General features: G+C 31.5%; 1 protein-coding gene across 2 annotated transcripts in view; it reads right to left on the reverse strand.

Moving 5' to 3' along the window:
• Nucleotides 1–20657, reverse strand: part of LOC139481040 (uncharacterized) — a 107588-nt gene that overhangs the window by 36183 nt on the left and 50748 nt on the right. For both annotated transcript variants that reach the window (XM_071264075.1, XM_071264076.1), the window contains 13 exons: nucleotides 19832–19975; nucleotides 18756–18899; nucleotides 18202–18351; nucleotides 15484–15852; nucleotides 15064–15270; nucleotides 14687–14830; nucleotides 13891–14088; nucleotides 9694–9881; nucleotides 8543–8687; nucleotides 5380–5735; nucleotides 3231–3519; nucleotides 2718–2807; nucleotides 1879–2051 (listed from right to left, as the gene is read on the reverse strand). In XM_071264075.1, the coding sequence (XP_071120176.1) occupies nucleotides 1879–2051; nucleotides 2718–2807; nucleotides 3231–3519; nucleotides 5380–5735; nucleotides 8543–8687; nucleotides 9694–9881; nucleotides 13891–14088; nucleotides 14687–14830; nucleotides 15064–15270; nucleotides 15484–15852; nucleotides 18202–18351; nucleotides 18756–18899; nucleotides 19832–19975 (2597 nt within the window). The remainder of the gene's footprint in view (nucleotides 1–1878; nucleotides 2052–2717; nucleotides 2808–3230; nucleotides 3520–5379; nucleotides 5736–8542; nucleotides 8688–9693; nucleotides 9882–13890; nucleotides 14089–14686; nucleotides 14831–15063; nucleotides 15271–15483; nucleotides 15853–18201; nucleotides 18352–18755; nucleotides 18900–19831; nucleotides 19976–20657) is intronic.

The following is a 20657-nucleotide window of genomic DNA, read 5'->3' on the forward strand; positions in this document are numbered from 1 at the left end:
AACTGATAATTAATGAAGGAGCAAAAAAAGTATAACTCTTGGCGAACAACTTAATTTGGTATTCAACTTACAAATAAAAAGAACACCATAACCATACCATTGACATATAATCATATCTGAAGATTTAATCTCTGTCTCTTAAATCTAGTTTTTAAGCATATAACAACCTATCATTTAGTTCCTTGTAGAATTTGTAATTTATCTTACAGCTAATACATTAATGCTAGCAAGACAAATCTTTGTTTGGCTTGCTTGCTTTGCTTGTATCAATGTTTGCTCAAGCATGGCAATTAAGATAGGCGGGGCTTCAGCTTGTATACGTCATACTTAAATTTTATTGGACGGTTATGTTTGAAGTTAAGGACACTAAATTTTAAACATCACAGGATGACAAATATAAAGCGCAATCGTAGAAATGGAAGCCAAAAAATGTATTTGTTTTTTCTCGAAGATATGCATTTTCATCATCCAACTGAAAAGACTGTGGTCAAGTACTTTTAGAAAAGCAAAATAACTATTCGAACACACCTACTCTGATTTAGTGATTCATTACATAGGTATTTCATTTGACCCATATATTTCATCTTTTAGTACTGTGATTTTTTTTTATGTTATAAAGTCAACCTGTAGCTTTGCTATATAAAAATGATAGAATCTGAAGCGAGATGATGTATCAAATGTTCTTCCTTTGTGCGTTTTTTAGACAAATTATTCATCTCAAACACACCCTAACATAAGGAGGTTCGCTCGATTTCCTCTTTTTGATACAATTGTTTCCAATTTTTTGATTTTTTTTCTTGAGTCACGTAATGGAAGGACAGACACGGAAATAAGTAAACTTATAGATTGATATGTTCTCCGTCTGTATTAATTAAAAAAAAAAGGGAAGAATTTTCTTCATCCAACTTGATAGATAACCATGTCGTCGACTTGATATCTAACTGTTCTACTTAACTATGTAATAAATAAATTAAAAACTTATACAAATGGTTGTTTTTTACAATAAAACACTCGTATTTGAGAAGAAAATTGTTATTTTATTTGTTTCTATTCACTTTTAAAAAATTTCTTACTAAAGTAAACATAACAGAAAGCATTAATATTGCCTTCTCTATGAACAAAGAATAATCAGTTTGAAGGTTTACAAGCAAAAATTAATCCAAATTGCGCAATATTCAATAACAATAGACATAATAATTAAAATAATTAAGTCATCCCCCCTAATTAATTTATCCCTTTTATTAGAAAATCAAGTGCACCTTCTTATGTTAGGGTGTGTTTGAGATGAATATTTTGTGTTGAAAACGTACAAAGAAAGAATATTTGATACATCATCTCGCTTCAGATTCTATCATTTTTATATAGCAAAGCTACAGGTTGACGTTATAACATAAAAAAAATCACAGTACTAAAAGATGAAATGAATGGGTCAAATGAAATACCTATGTAATGAATCACTCGAAATCAGAGTAGGTGTGTTCGAATAGCTTTTTTGTTTTACAAAAAGTACTTGACGACAGCCTTTTAAGTTGGATGATAAAAATGCATATCATCGAGAAAAAAAAATACAATTTTTTGGCTTCCATTTCTGCGATTGCGCTTTATATTTGTCATCCTGTGATGTTTTAAAATTTAGTGTCCTTAACCTCAAACATAAGGGCCAATAAAATTTAAGTATGATGTAAACAAGCTGAAAGCCCCGTCTATCTTAATTGCCATGCTTGAGCAAACATTGATACAAGCAAAGCAAGCAAGCCAAACAAAGATTTGTCTTGCTAGCATTAATGTAAAAGCTGTAAAGTATTTTTATTTGTTTTATCAGTAAGTGGTGTGTTATTTGATGTGATAGAAGCTTGTAATAAGAAAAGATGCATTTACCATTTGCTGTTGATAAATCTATTTTCTGACAAGGTATATCAGATGTTGTCCTATTTTGTACAATTTCAACAACAAGTTTCTTGTTTATATATAACCATAATTCTTCTCCACCACCCAGGGTTATGACCTCTGACCCACTGAAGGTTATGCCACTTCTTATCGCTGATGTGAAGCTACAAAAAATAATTGTAGCAATTACAATAATTATAAAACAAAACAGCATATATAATCCCAAATCAATATGTCACAGAAAATATAGAAACAGATGCGCCATTTTCACATGATATGTCTGACATCTCTTACTTATACCTTTAAAGTCTTTGAACTTCAGAAAGTCATAGTTATCCATATGGGGTTAGGTTGAACAAATGATTTAGATTAAAAATCTCATAAACTGTGTATACATTTATACATTTCTTGTACATGGATTTTTGTTTACAAATAGGACAGGAAGAGGAAATTTGAAATTTTTTCAAGATTATTCATGAAACCAAACATTGTGTAACATAAAAGCAATCATGAATTGAATTGACAATTTTTCACTAAGGATCTAAAATAATTTGAATACATTGTACCAACATTTACTGTCATTATGCAATATAAAAAAAACTCAATATAAACCACATTTTTCTTATACATTTAAACAAGAAATGCAAAACTGAATAAAATCTAGACATGACACAAAAATTGTTTTGCTATTACTATTAATAGAGATAACCTCTTTTTGAAGCGGTTATTATTGTATTAATGTAAGTAGTGCCATTCAACTACATTAAAAGCCGAAATTTGATGTGTGTCCAACAAAAAATACTGAAAAAATATGTTTCAATGAAACTTACGCAAAATTATGAAGTGTTCCACCACAATCAGTCTGTCCTTCTGCTCCGTAGCCAGAATTATCCACAGGAAAGAAGGATCCAGAGTAATATCTAAATAATAATAAAACATATATATTCTATGTCTGCATTAATTTTGATATCAAAAATTCCACATGAATTTACTTCCCCTCCGAAATGTGAATGTTTTCTTATTCTTAAATATCTCACCATGATAAAATTTTCTTTTCACGCTTTCACCAAGTTATACATTTTTTTTGGCTTGATGGTAATTGTTTTCTGTGCTTACAGTACTAGTAGGATACAACCTTTTATAACCTCTTTGGCTGTCAATTAATTTTATATGGAATTAAATCCCTAAAAAAAATCCCATTTTACAGTATCTCTTGTTGTGCTTTGCAATTCTTTTCTCCTATAATTAAAGTTATATCAATTTTCGACTCAGTTACACCTTTACAGTTTTCATTTTCTTTTTCCACTAGACAAAACATTCTGTAAACCTGTCTATTTTTATACCTTCTAACAACAGAAGTAGTAGTACTGTTGTCATAAGATAGAGTTATTCCCCCTTGAACTACAACATTAGATGATGTTGATCTAAACCATTCAGAGAATGTATCTGTAGTTGGATCACTGGAAATAGCCAGCCAAGAACCAAGGGGACTTGTCACATGGAATGGACTAACAAACAATATCCCACTGGTAGAGCTGAAATCGTCATGACCTGCACTAAAATCGTAAAAGGTCATGTCCATGTTGATGTCCTTTGAGTTTGTTGTAACGTTGTTTTCAGTTGTTTCATTTCCTACCAAAATAAAATGTATAAAATTTACTTTGTTAATCTAGGTGTCAATCATTATACAAAAATTCATTTTTTTTTAGGACAACACTTTTTTTGCATTGAGAACAAATCACCTTGAAGCTTAATACAAAAATTTATGATAAAAGAGATGATTTTTCATTTCCTATTGTTAATTATCCATTTTTAGATGGTGACGTTCCCTTGTCACCATCTTATGGTGTTTATATATCTCAACTTGTACGATTCGCTCCTGTATGTAACAATGTATTAGATTTTAGCGAGAGAAATTTATGTATTACTGAAAAATTATTACACCAGGGTTTTCGATATCACAAACTGGTCAAAACATTTACTAAATTTTATCACCGGTATAAAGAAATAATTCGTAAATATAACTCAACATGCAGACATCTTATATGTTCAGGTATTTCACATCCAAAATTTTATGGAAATATTCTTTATAAAGCACAAAAATGTCAGTATTCTCCTCAGAAACTAACAAAACCTTTAAATAGACTTATTAAAAGGGGATATAGTTACGATACTGTTGTCAGGTCATTAAAGATTGCATATTTTGGCTTTAACATTGATTCACTGATAGGGTCTTTGCATCGGAACTAAACACATTTATTTCTAAAAAAACAGTTGTTGGCATGACACGGGTTATGTTCTTCTCATATATTTTATGATAGTATGATACTAAACCCCTAACGGGAGGGATTGTACCTGATATTCATATGATGAAGACATAATCTTTCAATCAGTTTAATTGAGGTCTGGAGCTGGCATGTCAGTTAACTGCTAGTAGTCTGTTGTTATTTATGTATTATTGTCATTTTATTTATTTTCTTTTGTTACATCTTTTGACATCAGACTCGGACTTCTCTTGAACTGAATTTTAATGTGCGTATTGTTATTGTTTTACTTTTCTACATTGGCTAGAGGTATAGGGGGAGGGTTGAGATCTCATAAACATGTTTAACCCCGCCGCAATTTTGCGCCTGTCCCAAGTCAGGAGCCTCTGGCCTTTGTTAGTCTTGTATGATTTTAAATTTTAGTTTCTTGTGTATAATTCGGAGTTTAGTATGACGTCCATTATCACTGTACTATTATGCATATTTTAGGGGCCAGCTGAAGGACACCTACGGGTGCGGGAATTCTCGCTACATTGAAGACCCATTGGTTGCCTTCGGCTGTTGTTTGCTCTATGGTCGGGTGGTTGTCGCTTTGACATATTCACCATTTCCTTTCTCAATTTTATTTTAATTCCAATAGAACATGGAGTGCAGGTGTGTGATGTCACCATCAAAATAGCTGAGTCAGTTGTATGTTGAACCAAAATGGCTGCCTTTTGAATATTGTGTCCTATAGGTCTGCTTCGAAGTACAAAAGTTCTGAATTAAATCTATCATAACATATTCTATGCTCATTTCAACATAAGTAGGCATTATAAATGTCAACATTTTATACCTTGCTTACAATCTGTATAAAGCTATTGACAAATATAATGCATACCCATGTTAAAATGAGCATAGAGCTTGACATGAAAGATTTCTTTCTTTAAGTTTAGCTGATGAAAACCAAATCCTACATTTGTCAAACAATTTTGCGTGGTTTTTAATAATGCTAATAATGTGACTGAGTGGGTATATCTCATTAATAACTTGCATTCTAGAAAAATATACATATATCTTTTAAGATAATAAGAACTTGCATTCTATAAAATAGTACATGTATCTGTACCTAGATTTTCTTGAGATCGTAATAACTGATCTTGCATCTTTTGTCCAGTCTTCAAAAATTAGCAATAATAGATACACGCAATAATTTTCGAAATTTACAATAACTGAGTGAGTTACTTACCAGAACCAGTAATGACAGCTGGAGTAAATATAAACGTTGGTACACTCTTAGCACTGGTATAGTTGTCTACTGTCAACTCAATAACACATTCATATAAAGTCATGGGAAGTAACCCATCCACATCGCCAAACGACACAGATGTAGTATGATCAGTTGATTTGGTACAATTTGAGTCAATAGTGCTACAGTCAGTAACAGTGGTATTGGAAGTTGTTGAGTTACTTGATGTGACTGTTGTGTTGTCTGCAGTGGTGTTGCAGGGTGTATTAATAATGCATTCTGGGAAATCTAATACAACTGTCTGTAATGTTGTGAGGGTGGCAGCCGTATTACTTGTGCATGTCACTAAATATTCCCTAAAAGTACATATGTTATAAGGCCAATTACAATTAATTGATAGATTTTCATCCCCACCCGCCCCTCTGAAATCTTCCCGCCCCAATTTTTTTTTAATTTTTAAAAAAATTATGATTTCCAGATTTTGTTCATATCCTTTACCGGTAACCGTCGATAATTTTGTTTCATTCAAAGCTTCCTGTTTCAAATTTCGGTTTTTGTATTTCTGAAGAGTATTTTTATTAAATGATTAAGTCGATATATTCTGCTGATCTACGATGACAACATTATTTACTGAGAATAGAGATTGATTACGAAAAAGACAAGAAATATTCGGGTTACGAGTAATACGCTGTGAACAAGAATGCAAATCGCTGTATGTCACAAATGCTTGTGATTAGAACACCTTGGATTATTTTTTTTATACAATGACTTTGTGTCAAGAAATTTGGACTGTTAATGAAACCCAAAAGCGTAAGAATTGTGGAAAACATTAGTACAAAAACCATGACTGGAATAAAGAAATTGACACAAGCATGAACTTGCTAGATTAGTGACCGTATATTGAGTTCAGAAAGTCGACAAACATATACACATTTTTAATTTATTAATTTATAGCAAGCCCTTAGATTTAGATTTAGCCATGCCTTTCAATTTTTGTAGACAAACAGCAAACATCCTCTGTCCCAATACCCACAATAGAGTCATTACACAACTTTATGTTCTACATTGTAATTATATTGCATCTTGCATATTAAGGACCAACCTTATTATTTCAACACTGTTTGAGTTTTCATTTTATTCTGTACTTATAATACTTGTGTTGCATACCAATGCATTGTTCTATTTTATTAGGACAACAAACCATTGCTTAGAAAGCAAAATAAATTTGGTGTCAGTAGTCCAACCGAAGAGAGCATTTCTCCATGTTTCTGCTGTTTACTATAAAATATGTTTTTAAAGCGGCAATTACATGTTGAACAGTGGTTGCCAATCGGAGATATGTATTTAAGCATTTGAAAAATCATACAAGATACCTTTTGCATGTATTTACATGATATAAACTTATTATTACACTTGCATACATGAATAACACGTGACAAGAAGGTTTCATATGAAATAAAATTTTAAAATGAAATACTCCCACCCGCCCCATTTTTTTTCTCGAAAATTTGGATGAAAATCTACTAACTAATTTTAGTTGGCCTAATAAACATACACAAGTGAAGCAAGTCCTTCAAAATTACTCTTCATAAATTCATTACATTTCATGAAAAAAAAATATGAGCATAGAAATCAACATTTTGAATCAAAGAAAAAATGTTCATGTCCTTTTACAACACAAGAGTGCACACGCTGAAATGTCTCGCCTTCTTTACTAATCATTGATATTATGTTGATAGTCCTAAATATAAAGCTTTATTACAACTGTCACATAAACTTAACATTAACCAAGAAAACTAAACATTGACCAATGAACCATGAAAATGAGGTCAAGGTCAGATGAACCATGCAAGGCAGGCATGTACAGCAAACAATTCTTTTATACAACAAATATAGTTGATCTATTGCCTATAGTTAAAGAAAAACAAACCAAAACACAAAAACTTAACACTGAGCACTGAACCATGAAAATAGGTCAAGGTCAAATAAAACCTGCAGGACTGTCAAATAGATCATAAAATATTTCCATACACCAAATAAAGTTGACCTATTGCATATAGTATTAGAAAAAAAGACCAAAACTGAAAAACTTAACTTTGACCACTGAACCATGAAAATGAGGTCAAGGTCAGATGACACCTGCCAGCTAGACATGTACACCTTACAATAATTCCATACACCTAATATAGTAGACCTATTGCATACAGTATAAGAAAAACAGATAAAACGGAGAAAAAAAAACTATAACCACTGAACCAAGAAAATGAGGTCAAGGTCAGATGACACCTGCCAGCTAGACATGTAAACCTTACAATCATTCCATACACCAAATATAGTAGACCTATTGCATACAGTATGAGAAAAACAGATAAAACAAAAAAAATAAACTATAACCACTGAACCAAGAAAATGGGGTCAAGGTCAGATGACACCTGCCAGCTGGACATGTACACCGCACAGTCCTTCCATACACAAATATACAAGACCTATTGCTTATAGTATCTGATCCATGAAATGAGGTTGAGGTCTAGTGAAAACTGTCTAAAGGGCATGGGGACCTTGCAAGGTACGCACATACCAAATATAGTTATCCTATTACTTATAATAAGAGAGAATTTAACATTACAAAAAATCTCATCTTTTTTTTCAAGTAGTCACTGAACCATGAAAATGAGGTCAAGGTCATTGGACATGTGACTGACGGAAACCTTGTAACATTAGGCATCCATATACAAAGTATGAAGCATCCAGGTCTTCCACCTTCTAAAATATAAAGCTTTTAAGAAGTAAGCTAAAGCTGCCGCCGCTGCTGCCAGATTACTATCCCTATGTCGAGCTTTCTGTGACAAAAGTCACAGGCTTGACAAAAACTGTCTACAGGGAAAAAAATAGGCATATTTGGAATGCAAGCTTATACATTTTGATAAAGATGACTTTCCTTATATGTTCTTTGATAATTGACTAGTGTGGTTTCTTAACATGCAGTGTGATGTAAATGAAATTAAAATTTTCATTTTGCAATTTTTGTATAAAATTTGAGACTTGTTAGATCTATCTTTATTCATGTGTCAAATCCTATTTCATTCTGATAAAATGTGTAAATTAAAAACTATCATAAAGTTCCACCAAGTAAAAAATGCCTGTTCTACTGTAATATACTTACCATGTTTCAATACTGTTTGTGACTTTTTCTGCTGTTTCAGTTTCATCATTACTAGCATTAACAAGAGAATAAATGAATGATGGTCTATCCCATGTTATAGTTATGTTTGTACTTGATACTGCTGTGCCTACAATATTCTCCCCACCTAAAAATAAAAATAACTAGAGGCTCTTAAGAGCCTGTGTCGCTCACCTTGGTCTATGTGCATATTAAACAAAGGACACAGATTGATTCATGACAAAATTGTGTTTTGGTGATGGTGATGTGTTCGTAGATCTTACTTTACTGAATTTTCTTGCTTCTTACAATCTATAATAAACTTGGCCCTTTATTTACAGAGGAAAATATTTTGTAAAAACTTTCAAAAATTTACAAAATTAATGAAAATTGTTAAAAATTACTAAGGAGTTAACTGACCATTTTGGTCATGTTTGAATTATTTGTAGATCTTACTTAGCTGAACAATATTGCTGTTTACAGTTTATCTCTATCTATAATAGTATTCAAGATAATAACCAAAAACGGCAAAGTTTCTTTAAAAATTACCAATTGGTGGCCATCTTGGTTGGTTGGCAGGGTCATCAGACACATTTTGTAAACTATAGCTAGTTACCCCAATAATGATTGTGGCTAAGTTTGGTTAAATTTGGCCCAGTAGTTTCAGAGGAGAAGATTTTTGTAAAAAATAACGACGACAGACGATGATGGACGACGACAGACGCCAAGTGATGAGAAAAGCTCACTTGGTCCTTTGGGCCAGGTGAGCTAAAAATGTAGGTAAATGTTTCGTCCATTATCCATAATACATCCACTGCTTTAGAAAATCTTACACCTATGAAAGAATTGTGATTGGCAAAATTTTATGCATCAAATTCTAAATCTTTAAATTTTTTTTTCAATACAAAGAACAAAAGAAAACTAGAAAAAAAATAATTACCCACTTTTGTATTGTTAACAAAATTATATCAAATAAATAATTAGACACACATGAAGCATTTCTGTAAGAGTTGCATATTTATGGCTTATTTGTAAAATAAGAAAATAAAAGATGTTTAGAATACAAGAAATATTTTCATATTTTGTCCTGAAATTATTTCTCAAAAAAAAACTTTTTTGTTTTGTTCCTAAATACTTAAGATGAATTGACTTACTACACTGGAACAATGCCACGTCTTTCTTAGTGAAGTGGTCAGGACTGCTGGATTGTGAGGAGGCAAACAGAACCCCTTGTAATGCTGTAGGACTGTAACACATGGTATTGGCAGACAGTCCATCCTTTACATTGTACAAACTTTCCACTGTTGAACACTCACAACCAAGGAAATTATTGTCTAAATTCCTGTAGGAAATACATTATGTATGAACTATTTGTACTTAGTTTAAACAATTTAAGTTTGTTTGTTCTGCATTATAACAACACATTCTCATACATTTCTTGGGAGTTTTTAATGACTTCTTCACATTAAATCCATGGATGTGAACTGATTGATACTTTGGTCTAGGAGAACATAATATACTTACTAGTTGTTATAGGTTTTATAGACAATAGACAATAGACAATATTTTATTCGCACAAACACATTTACATTAAATGGTTATGGCATACAAAAATAAGACAATAAACTGACAATAGTTGAATTGATTATAATTATATTAGAGTGACAGTGGTATTCACAGCGAAGAAGAAAAAGGCTATAAATATCAGCAGTTAACACATTGTTAATGTTCATGAACAATTAAAAAAAGAACATAAACAAAAATTAGGTTGCATATTAAAAAAAAAAAAGTTATACAGATGTTCTTAATAAAAGACAATCATTAATATACTTTATGGTGATTTTTATAATGACTGGTAGACTGCTATTTAAAAGTACAGTCAAATGATTTAGTGTTATAGTGGACTGCAATTTAATAAAATTGAAATTAAGATGTTTATTAATATTTTGTAAAAAGGTATCCCTTAATGATTTATAGCATGGACAGATTGAGAAGAAATGGTATTCATCTTCAATTTCTTGTCTGTTACAGGATAAGCAAATGCGTTTACTTCTTTCAATGTTGGTATAACGCCCTCTTTCAATTGCTAGGGAATGCGCACTTAGTTTAAATTTACTGAAAACTGATCGGTCGGTTTTGAATTTACATATATCAATATATGGGGGCCTTTTTCTAATTCTTTTAGTATGACAAAAGAAATTTAATTTTTCACATTTATTGATAGAACAGTTCATAATTTGATAAGCCTGGTCATAGACTCTTTGTTGGATACTATTTATGTGATATTTTAAATTACAAGTATTAAAAGTGAGATGACCAAAACCTAATTTATTTAACCAGTCTTTTACAATGTTAACCCATTTACTTGTTTTCTCTACATTATTATATATTTTATGTACTAAAGTGTTAGGCGAGTTTACAATGTGGTTTAGAAATTTTATAGCTGAAAGGTGAATTTTAAAGTACAAAGGGATTCTGTTTGTCTCATTTAAACAGGCAACATTTGTTGTTTTGCACTGTACTCCTAAAATTTCTTTAATAAATTTAATATGTAAATGTTCAAATGGATCTGAGTCTTTGAACACTTGGCTTACACCCCAAACTTCACTTCCATAAAGAGTTATTGGAACAACTAAAGTATCAAATAATTTTTCAAGCATACTGCAGGAATTATCTAAAGAGACTGTTTTTTTAATTTTAAACCAAGCTTTTCTTCCTTTTTCCATAAGATTTTTTTTTGAATGATTTAAACTTCCTGAACAATTGATAGTTATTCCAAGGTAACAAATAGATTTAACAGTCTCAAGATATTCTTTTTCTACTGAAAATAATTACAATGAGATTTTCCATTATGTGGTGTAAGCCATTTATACCATCTTTTAATAATAGCAAGTACTCTTTATTATGCCTCACCTACAATAGTAGAGGGGCATTATGTTTTCTGGTCTGTGCCTCCGTTCGTCTGTCCGTCCGTCTGTGCCTCTGTTTGTCTGTCTGTCCGTCTGTGCCTGCGTTCATCCGTCAGATTAAAGTTTTTGGTCGAGGTAGTTTTTGATGAAGCTGAAGTCCAATCAACTTGAAACTTAATACACATGTTCCCCATGATATGATCTTTCTAATTTTAATGCCAAATTATAGTTTTGACCCCAATTTCATGGTCCACTGAACATAGAAAATGATAGTGCAAAGTTCAGGTTAAAGTTTTTGGTCAAGGTAGTTTTTGATGAAGTTAAAGTTACATCAACTTGAGACTTAGTACACATGTTCCCTATGATTTGATATGATCTTTCTAATTTTAATTCCAAATTAAAGTTTTGACCCCAATTTCACGGTCCACTGAATATAGAAAATGATAGTGGGAGTGGGGCATCCGTGTACTATGGACACATTTTTGTTTTGGAAATAATTTGTGTCTATGTGTTAATTATGTGTCCCTACAGATCTTTTGAGTTAAGCTTAATGCAACTGATTTTTAGTTTAAATTTGTTCTTATGTTGTGGTGTTACACCACTAACCCAGGTTAGGGGAAGGGTTAATTTTGAGTGGCCACAAACATATTTAACCCCACCACATTCTTTACATGCCTGTCCCAAGTCAAGAGCCTTCAGTGGTTGTCATTGGTTTATGACTAACATATTCATGTTTGGTAAATTGTTTGGTCATAAACTAGCCTGTTAGTTCTTGTTTGAATTGTTTCACATTTTTCATGTCAGGGCCTTTAAAAGCTGTCAATACAGTATGAGGTTTTCTTATTGTTGAAGGCTATCTGGTTGGTTGTTATTGCTTACTACCCTCCCATTTTAACTGTGGTGGAAAGTGGTCTCATTGCAATTGCATTGGCAATCATACCACATCTCGGCTTAGTTTTATATGTAGTACTTATCTAACATTTGCATCCAGTTTAGTTTTATAAATTGGAATGATAAAACTAAGTTCATTGTCAATATTAAATTTATTAAGATCATAAAAACCAATAACAATATGAAACAATAACTAAAATTATGCGGCCAAAACTATCCTCAGAAAGACGGTGATAATGTACATATAACTCAAATTTCATTAAATATTACTGCATTTCAAAGAAATAAAAAAAAATATTCCTTTGAAGGGGAAAAGAATTACAGTTATGATCATAATTATCTGGAGAGAGTTTTTCAATTGTTTAGTCATTTTGGGGCTCTTTATAGCTTGCTGTTCTATGAAAGCTAAGACTTTGTGTTGAAGGCCTTACCGGTTCTTTGACCTATAGGTAGCAACTTTACCTGACCATATAGGAAAATAGGTATTTAGTTGGATCTTAACACGTACTTGTGATTTGGTTAAAACTGGTTTTGTTCAAAATATACGAAAAAATGTCGAAATGTTCAGGACTTAATTAAATCCGTATTTCGGTAGGATGGTGCAAGCATACGATTTTTATTGCATCTTACACTTTGAGAAGCGAATAATCTTCAACTACTTTATTCAAATATTGTGTAAAAACGTTAATTTTGAGCTATGAAAGTCAAGTGGCTCGAGTATTTTTCTGAGGAAGTTTTAAAAAATTGCAAAGAAATATGTTAACATTGGGTTAGCTTTCATTAGTCTTAGCTATCTATAGATTAACAACTTTTGGCTATATTTATAATTTAGAATCATCATTGAAGGTGGGGGATGATTTCGCAGATAATTAATTATATTGATGTGCCATTTGTTTGCAAGAGTGACATTTCGTTGTATTATGTGCCAATTCGAAAAAGTTATGCGAGTATTCTCTCCCCTTAACAGGTTCATTATTTTATAATTAAGTTTAGGTTTCTGATATAATTTTGAATAATTACAAAATGTATCAATTCAATATATTTCAGTTTTTGTTATTGGTGTATCAAAAACATTGATGTACGAATATAATTTCATAAATTTGAAACGTTTAAAATGATTACATACCAATATAAAGAACCGTCCATCATTTTTGAAAAAGACTATGAACGAAAATCGATTTATTTATCTTCCCTTGATGACAGATTGATTGGGAAATGAACCAGCGTAATATAATGGTAATCACAGAGAGGGACCAGCAAGCAATTTTTAATTGTAGCTTATTCAATGTTAAAACAATTTTCCACTATAAACGAATGTTACTTTATACAAATATAAGGACTTTGTTAGCTAAATCTACAAATTTTATTAGATATTATGATTTTTTATTGCAATAGATTAATATCCTACTATAGGTGTTAACTTTTTTATACATTGTGACTTGGATGGAGAGTTGTCTCTTTGGCAATCATACTACATCTTCTTAACTATATAAACAGTGTGCACACTTACACATCCACACTTGTCATAACTTTGTGTACATTAATACTTACACACTAGTGCTACCTCCTAGATTCAGGCCTCCTAATGCTTCAATCCTATTATCAGCCAAGTCAAGTGTTGTAATGGCTGGTAGTATGACTGACGGGAAGTAGGGTATGACATTTTGTCCTAAATCTAACGTCTGTAAGGAGGACAGTCCATTAAATGATCCTTCTTCTATATACTGGATCTGGTTGACGTGGAAATCACTGAAAAAGTCGGTTTCCAAAATGAATTTTTTTTACAGTCAAATAAACCATTTCCATGCATCATTAATATGTTTCTATACAACTTAAATTAAGACTATCAAAATAATGAACGAGCATGACTGACATGGAATAAACTGAGAAATGTCCTCGCAAATTCAGCTGTAATCCTAAGCTTGGTTTCTTAATGGAAGATCTTAACCTGTAAAATTCACATTGTTTATCTTACATATATTCAAATGATTGATGAAATGCTATATTTTTGAGGCCAAAAGTTTGAATAAGCATGTCATCTAATTTCATTCCAATCTCCAAGGGTTTCAAAGTTAGATTGGAAACTTTTTTTCAAATCCACAGAAGTACAAATTCTTTAGCATGTCTAACTTTCAATGTTCAGCTCCCTCTTTTGAGGGGAACATCCCTTCTAGTAGTATCATGAATAATCTTGGCAAGTTTGTTTACCCTTGTGCAAGCAATTTTTAAGTTAACAGAGATTCAAGTAAAATGTTTGGTTGAAGAAAAGAGCCCACATCACACAAAATATTTTCGTAGTTATTTAAACAGTTATAAGCCGTACAAATTCCCATCTATTGGTACTTACATAATTTGTAGATTGGTAGCTGGAGTGAGTAGACCTGCTGATATCTGTGTTATATTGTTGTTGTACATGTACAAACGCTGTAATCTAGTCTGACTGTCAAATGATCCTTTAGGTATTATACTGATCTCATTACTGTACAAGTGTCTGCAAAATTAAACCAATCAATTTTACTTTACATGTATTTAAATACATCTCAATCACATTCCAAAACATTCCATGAAGTTTGTCATTATTTGTTGGATACCAATTTAAGTATATTTCCTGGGTAGAGTTCAGAAGTTAACAATTTAAATTTTTCAAATTTTTAACTACCACTTATGTAGAATTTTAGGTGTGAAATTAATGAGGAGTTTAAAAAAAATTCTGGTTGTGCTTACATTTGAATTGGAGTAATTTCATTCAATGCTATGGGATAGACGGTCAGTCCATTATTTTGTAGGGAAATGTAATCTACATCAACATTACGAAATCCATCAGACGTAATACTGGTTAATCCGTTGCTGAACATTTGCAGATATTCTACATAGGATGTTCCACCAAATATAGAAGATGATATTGCTGTCAGTTGATTACTATTGAGATAGCTGAAATGGAAATTTAAAAAATTGGAATACTCTTTATGCACTTATACTTTTATAATTCATTATTTTTCAGTTGAATTTTGTCATGTAAAACTTATATTTTATTATTGTCTTCAGTAATTAGAAAAGTAATCTGCAATTTCCTTGATTCATCATAAACAAAGTCTTTATTTTAAATTTAATTTGTATATTTGATTAGTATAATTGGCTACTTACAAGTAGTCATTAGCTCGGAAGTTGTAAAATGCATGTTTTTTTATATCAGTTATTGCGCTGGACTGCAAGTAAGCTCTTCTGCAAGTGAAGTCTGTAAAGGCATAAGATGGTATGACTCCTAGGTTCAAGTTCTGCATTTGGAAATCATTACTGGTTGACCCATTGAATGCATAAGACTGAATTTCTCCTAACAGGTTTCCAGTAAATGAAAATGTACCATAATAATAAGAAGCACCAGCTGACACAGTATTAAAGGCATTTGATTCTATAACTCTAATTTTGTTGTTGTCAAGATTGAAGTAATGAGTTGCTGTGACATCTTGGAATGCTCCTGATTCAATACGGGAGATTCTGTTATTTTGCAAATTTCTGAAATAAAAAAAGATCATTTGGGGACAGCTATTTTTTCTTATGTTTATACAAACTTGTTGTATGTAGTCAGTCTGTATTATTGTCTTATATTGTAATTTTCTTGTAGTCTCTTATCTTTCCTGAAATCTTGTAGATGTAAATATTTCCGGTAGTTTAAGAAGGTGGTTGTTTATTATTTTGTTGTTGTCCAGTGGTATGCAAAAACTTCTTTTATAAATGTATAGTGTCAGTGAACAAAACAATGTAGGTCACAAATGACAGGCGTACTAAATATTTTGAGTTATATTCATTTACCTATCCCAAAGAGCAAAGTTTTATAATGTAAGCCTTCCATTGATGAAAAAAGAAGTTAACAATCACATGCATAAACCTGTATTTTACAGCTGTAATTTATGTAAATTATTTCTGTGTGTATTGATGAGAAGTCCTGAAGTTCAATAATTGGTTCAAGTAAACTCTCCTGATAAAACAAATCTCAATTAAAGTCAAGACAGCAACCCACATATTGAGCATTGTACACCAATTACCAGCTCAAAACACAACTAAAACAAATTTAACATAAGGGATATCTGTGTGTTAACCAAGACATAATCCTTGCAAGTCACTCTGGTTTAAAGCAGGAAGATATGTTAGAATAATAATTTTATTATAAACAATCAAAACAGTTTTGGCCCTTGAGAAACACTCAGCATACCAAATTAAAATTTTGAGTTCCTGCCTGAGCAAGTCGGCTTGCAACCTTCAGTGTGAGGAAGAACCTGCCTGCCCGACAATGTTCCAGCCAGGAAGTGGAGTGTCTCCACAGAGAGGATGAGAATAGACATCTCATCTGCAGCCGGGTTGTGCAAGGTCTGCATCAGGGGATAGCCCATGTGGTGCTATTACAAGTAGTAAGTAGCAGGGTCTATTAAACTGGCGCTGGAATAATTTAGATAAAATTTGTCCCCGAAATGCTTGGGGATGAATGAAATTTTAGAAATGACCAGTGATAAAATTCCATCAAGGTCCAAAAACTCAGATGGAACAGCTGAGTAGCTATTTTTCTTATGTTTAATTATATTTTAAAAATGCAGTATAATATTTTTTTTTTTCCAGCTTAATCTAATCACAAATGTTCAAAATGTATGCAGGAGGTGAAAATACTTTGTAAGTATTAATAAATAACAGTAAGAAGGTCATCATTGGATCACTTTACCGCAAAAAAATAGAATCTTGGCTCACGCAGCAATAGTTATTATCATTTCAGATTTTTGTTATAATATCAAAGTACTTTTTGAACAAGCACTAATACAAAATGGAATATTATATCATGTAACTTTAATTTCAGATAAGAACTACTACTAAAATGTTTTCAAACATGAAAAACGAATTATTTTAAAATTGAAGCAGTTAAAAATCAGAAAATTTGTAACATGAGTTTAACATGACTTAACATAATCATATATCCTTGTTTTAAAAATTCCAATAGGGAACATACTTTACATAATTGTAGTAAAGAAACAATTTTTATATGTTTCGGCCATTGGCCATCTTCAGTTCTTTATTTTTCTGGCTGACATGTAGTTGTGAAGAAAAATAAGAACTGAAGAAGGCCAATGGCTGAAATGTCTTAAAAATAATCATATATATCAATAACATGCCAAAAATCTACAATCCATTGATACCAGTATTTTTGCATTGCAAAGGTCATTTTTATCTCTGATGGTTTATGATGTAAGAACACTTATTATAAAATCCATGGGATGTTAGATGTGTACTGATTGATGCATAAGTCTTACATAAATGAATGTTTGTATTGTGTGTAAATGGCTGCATTGAACTTGTTGTCATTAGCTGTGAGTTCTCTCAGATCTGTACTTTGTGTCTTTTTGGTTGTGGAGAAGTATAAATATCTGGTCTCTGTTTTTGTGAACGTTTTTTCTGCTTTGTCCTAATCTGATGAGATAGGCTCTTTTCAACTGATTTTTCATATGTTTTGCTGTTACACCACTGTCCCAGGTTATGGGATGGGCACCAACAAACATGTAGAACCTGCCACATTCAGTATGTGCCTATCAGAAGTTAGGAACCTGAAATTCAGTGATTGTGGTTGGTTGCTTTATATCATATTTGTTTTTTATTCATTGTTCTGTACATAAATCAGGCACGCCTACAGTTTATTTTTGTTTGAATTGATTTACATTTGTCACTTCCAGGCATTTAATAGATGACTATGTGGTATTGGTTTTGCTCATTGTTGAAGACCATATGGTGACCTATAGTTAACCTCTATCTCATTTAATTAGTCTGGAGAGTTGTCTCATTAGCAATCATACTACATCTGTTTAATTTCATAAAACTACTTACAGTCTATAGCAGCTAACATCCTTAAATGTGTCTGGACGTATGACAGATATTCTGTTGTTTTCAAGCCTTAAACCATTGGTACTTGACAGTGACAAGTCATGGAAGGTTCCGTTCATTGGCAACTTGTACAATCTGTTGCTGGAGAAATCGCTGAAATAAACACAAGCAATTCCTCTTAAAAGTCAACTACAATCAATTGATTTAATTCAGACCAAAAACTCAAGCTTAGCTTATAGCAAACTTAACCATATCAATTTTTCTGAAGATAACAAAAAATCCAATGCCAATTTCTGAAACACTCCAACAAAAGTTTGTCCAAAAGAAAGTGTATACCTTCTTAAAGTTACAGGTTATACATGTACATGGCTTCCTTCTGTCTAGCTGAATTCAATACAAGGAATGCTATCCACGAACTATAAACCGACTATGATATAAATTATTATGGCAAATGCTTAATTTTTACTATGAAACATATCAAAATTTTATTAACATTCAATGAATCATAAATTAAAGACAAGATGATCAATGAAATTAGACTTAAAAATTGTACTTACAATGTTCCAGAAGATTTGACATGATTCAAAGATCCATCTTCTATCCATCCAATTTCATTATTAGACAGATATAAGGCAGATGTCAAGGGGCAATTCTCAAAGTATATTTTCTTTATATGTGTTATTTTGTTGCTTGAAAATTGTCTGCAATTAAATATTTGGGAAAATGTGAATAATCTAATACACATATTTAATATACATGTATGTATTTTACATCAGAATGACTTATGCAGGTGGATAAATGGTTTGGATACGATAATGATGCAGAAAGCCAAAAACGTTTCACGTCAGACTTTAATACAAAGAGTCATTGCAGATAATAATACAATATAAATAACCAAATATACATGTATATTTTAAAGCAATTTAGAAAATGATCTTTCTTTAGATTACACTATATGTCAATCAGTGAACTGAGAAATTAACTCATCAAAAAATACCAGGATTGAAATTTTATATTTGTGCCAGAGGCACTTTCGTCTACAAAAGACTCATCAGTGACGCTCCAACCAACAGATGTTAAAAAGGCCAAATAAAGTAGAAAGTTGAAGAGCATTAAGGACCAAAAATCCAAAAAATTTTGCAAGAAAGGATTCATGGTGAGGTTTGCCCTATTAAATTGACTTGAACACTGTATGATAGACCAACTATAGTTGACCTGTACTTAGGTGTAATTGACTAAGAGAAATGCAGAATACCATACACCATCTTCAGGTCATATACCATCAAGCCAAATATTGAAAGATTTAAAAGATTATGAAACTTTAAAAAATTTAAATATGACATGGAGTTAAGATTTAATGTCAAAGGTCAATGTTTAGTGGTAATTGCAACACAACATCTATAGTAAAAGACCAGGCAAATCTAAGGTAACAGATGAGTATCAAAAAATTAAATTAGTTTAGGTACTGAAATTGTAAAATGTCATTACATGAATTGAGTTGAAAGAACAGTCTTCTTCTATCAATAAAGTCTACCATTTTTACTCAAAATCATCATAAGATATTTGACAACCATGTTAAAACAAATGTACTGTGGCTACATGAAAGATGCTTTTGTATGATAATTTAACTTACAGATATGCTAAGCTGGTAGCATTGATAAAGGCATCATCTGGAATGTAGTCTATGGCATTGTTGCTTAAATCTAACGACCTCAGTTCAGACAAGTATGAGAACTGATGCTCATGTATGAATCGAAAATCATTATTCGACATATATCTGTAAAGGCAAACAAATAATCTTCATTAATTTTATCATAATGTCATGATTTTTATTTTTTATTTTTACATCTTATCTTTTTGAATGAATGCTTAATGCATTTTTAATACTTAAAGTATACTTGATTGTTTATAAGTGAACAATAAATTTATTATTAGTTATGGCACACATAAAAAGAAACTCATTTGAGTCATCCCTTTGCTACAAACTCAACTTAAGATTTATTACACATTCAAATAGATATGCTATTACCAACATGTGTTGAGAAATGTCACTAATTTAATATTGATATTATATCAAAATCTCTTTTTCATGATAAATTACTGCATGGAACAAAAATTGCATAGATACACATTTCTTAAAAAAAAGCACAGTCATAAACAAATTATAAAAAAAAACATTTGGCTCATATAATGTGATTTATAATGTATTCAGATGGTTTCAGTAATGTTTGTGTGAAAATATGATATATATGCCTTCTGCATTAAAAAATCACACTTATTTATTAGAAAGAGTGATGTTTCAAGGGGAAAAGATGTGTGGTTGGTGTAAGGAAGATGTTTTTTAATGATATCATTTTTGGAAAAAGTTATGATATGTCAAATAAAATTGAGAGAGGAAATGGGGATGTGTTAAGGGGGTAGACCTTGGTTCAGGGAGATAACTCTTTAAATCATCAGTA

The sequence above is a fragment of the Mytilus edulis genome, chromosome 7 (assembly GCF_963676685.1).
Source record: "Mytilus edulis chromosome 7, xbMytEdul2.2, whole genome shotgun sequence".
NCBI classification, from domain to species: Eukaryota; Metazoa; Mollusca; class Bivalvia; order Mytilida; family Mytilidae; genus Mytilus; species Mytilus edulis.